General features: G+C 43.6%; 1 protein-coding gene across 1 annotated transcript in view; it reads left to right on the top strand.

The window, feature by feature from the left end:
* Positions 1-1221, top strand: part of LAPTM4B (lysosomal protein transmembrane 4 beta) — a 94927-nt gene extending 93706 nt beyond the window's left edge. Inside the window, exon 7 of the mRNA XM_007934887.2 lies at positions 1144-1221. Within this exon, the coding sequence (XP_007933078.1) occupies positions 1144-1221 (78 nt within the window). The remainder of the gene's footprint in view (positions 1-1143) is intronic.
* The last annotated feature ends 423 nt before the right edge of the window (positions 1222-1644 follow it).

Raw genomic sequence — 1644 nt, 5'->3', positions numbered from 1 at the left:
AGAGTATGGAGGGATGGACACTGGGAAGAGGTAACTATGGGGAGGAAGTGGGAGGGGAGCTGTTGCATTGTGGTAAACTGTGGTCAATGACATGACACAAAGTATATGTGAACTGCTGTATGGAAAGTGAATTTGCTCTGTAAATCTTCACCGAAAAAAAAAGAAAAACTAACTAACTAACTAAATAAATAAATTATCTCCAATGTTAAGAAAAAAAAAAAAGAAAGCCACATTTGGCCAATGTTTTCTTATGTTAAAGGTTATAAATAAAAACAAGCTATTGCTTTTGTACTTGAAATGTAAATGAAAAGGTGATTAATAAAGGTAGAGCTTGTTTTTGTTAGTTCCTCTCCAGCCATTTACAAATAATAACATAATGTCTGCCATTTCAGGTGTGTACCAGGTGCTTTCTTTTCTGTAGATCTCTGTTTCTCAGGTGTCCCTGGGTGATGCAGTTAACACCCTCTGCTACTAACCAAAAGGTTGGTTCAAGTCCACCCAGAGGCACCTTGGAAGAAAGGCCTGGCAACCCACTTCTGAAAAATCAGTCGTTGAAACTCTACAGGGCACATTTCTGCTCTGACACACATGGGGTCTCCACGAGTTGGAGCTGGTTGAACTGGTACTTCTCAGGTTCCCTATTTCACAAGCATGGGAAGGGGGTTAAATTACTTATCCAAGGCTACACTGATAGAACTTGGCTGAACCAGGCCTTGAGTCCAGATTGATACCAGAGCCTTTGCATTTCATACTGTGCCATCCGGACCTCCCCATGAGGGGTTCCGTAGTGAGTCAAGGCCCTGCTTAGTCTGCAGCTGTGCATGCGTGCATACATGCACTTACCCAACAGGCCTTTTCCTCTTCTGCATCACCACCACCTTCCCCCTTGTCCTCTGGCCATATAGATGCTATGCTCTAACATGCGGACGGGGTTAGGAAAACTCAGAAAGGCTAGAAAGTCCCTCCCCTTTAAGGGTTCAAAAAGTCTTTCATCAAATTAGATCTACTTGCTGGAAAATGGAAGTTGGTACAGATTATAGCAAATGTTTAATTGTATATGAAGTGCAATCCAGTGGAACCTTGAGGAAATGTATTTACACTTACAAACCACTCATCCTTGTTTTCCCTTTTCCTTCTCCTCAGGTGCTGTTACCCCCATATGACGATGCCGCTGTGACTGGCGCTGCCAAGGAGCCACCACCTCCATATGTGGCCGCCTAGGCCTGGAGCGGTGCAGGGTGCGGAGCCCAGAGCGGCAGCTTGACGTCGGACATCTGAGCAATACTTCTTTCACTTCTGAGACAAGCTCTCTGAGATTGTTTGTTGCTGAAATGCTAGTTTTAAAATTTAGATGTTAAGTTAAAACCCTCTGTAGTTTTAAACATAGGCTTTAGCTAGTGCACTGTGATAGATTAGCTGTAGAGTTCTTTCCCTGGGGGTTGGGAGTGTAAGAGGCTTCACTTGCCTTCCTTTGGCATTGAAACGTCCTGAAACTGGATCGACCTTGTGTCAGAGAAGTCTGCTTTTGAACCGAGTGGACCCCAGAGTTGGGGAATTAGTCACACTTTTTCTCTCTGTTCTCTGTGTCCCTTTTGAAAGTGTAAAATAAAGTCAAAATTCAACTGTGTGTTTCTTAAACCATTC

This window comes from Orycteropus afer, unplaced genomic scaffold (genome assembly GCF_000298275.1).
Source record: "Orycteropus afer afer isolate SDZICR_OR568_19922 unplaced genomic scaffold, OryAfe1.0 scaffold00021, whole genome shotgun sequence".
Taxonomy (NCBI): Eukaryota; Metazoa; Chordata; class Mammalia; order Tubulidentata; family Orycteropodidae; genus Orycteropus; species Orycteropus afer.
This window is presented reverse-complemented; position numbering and strand designations above follow the sequence as displayed.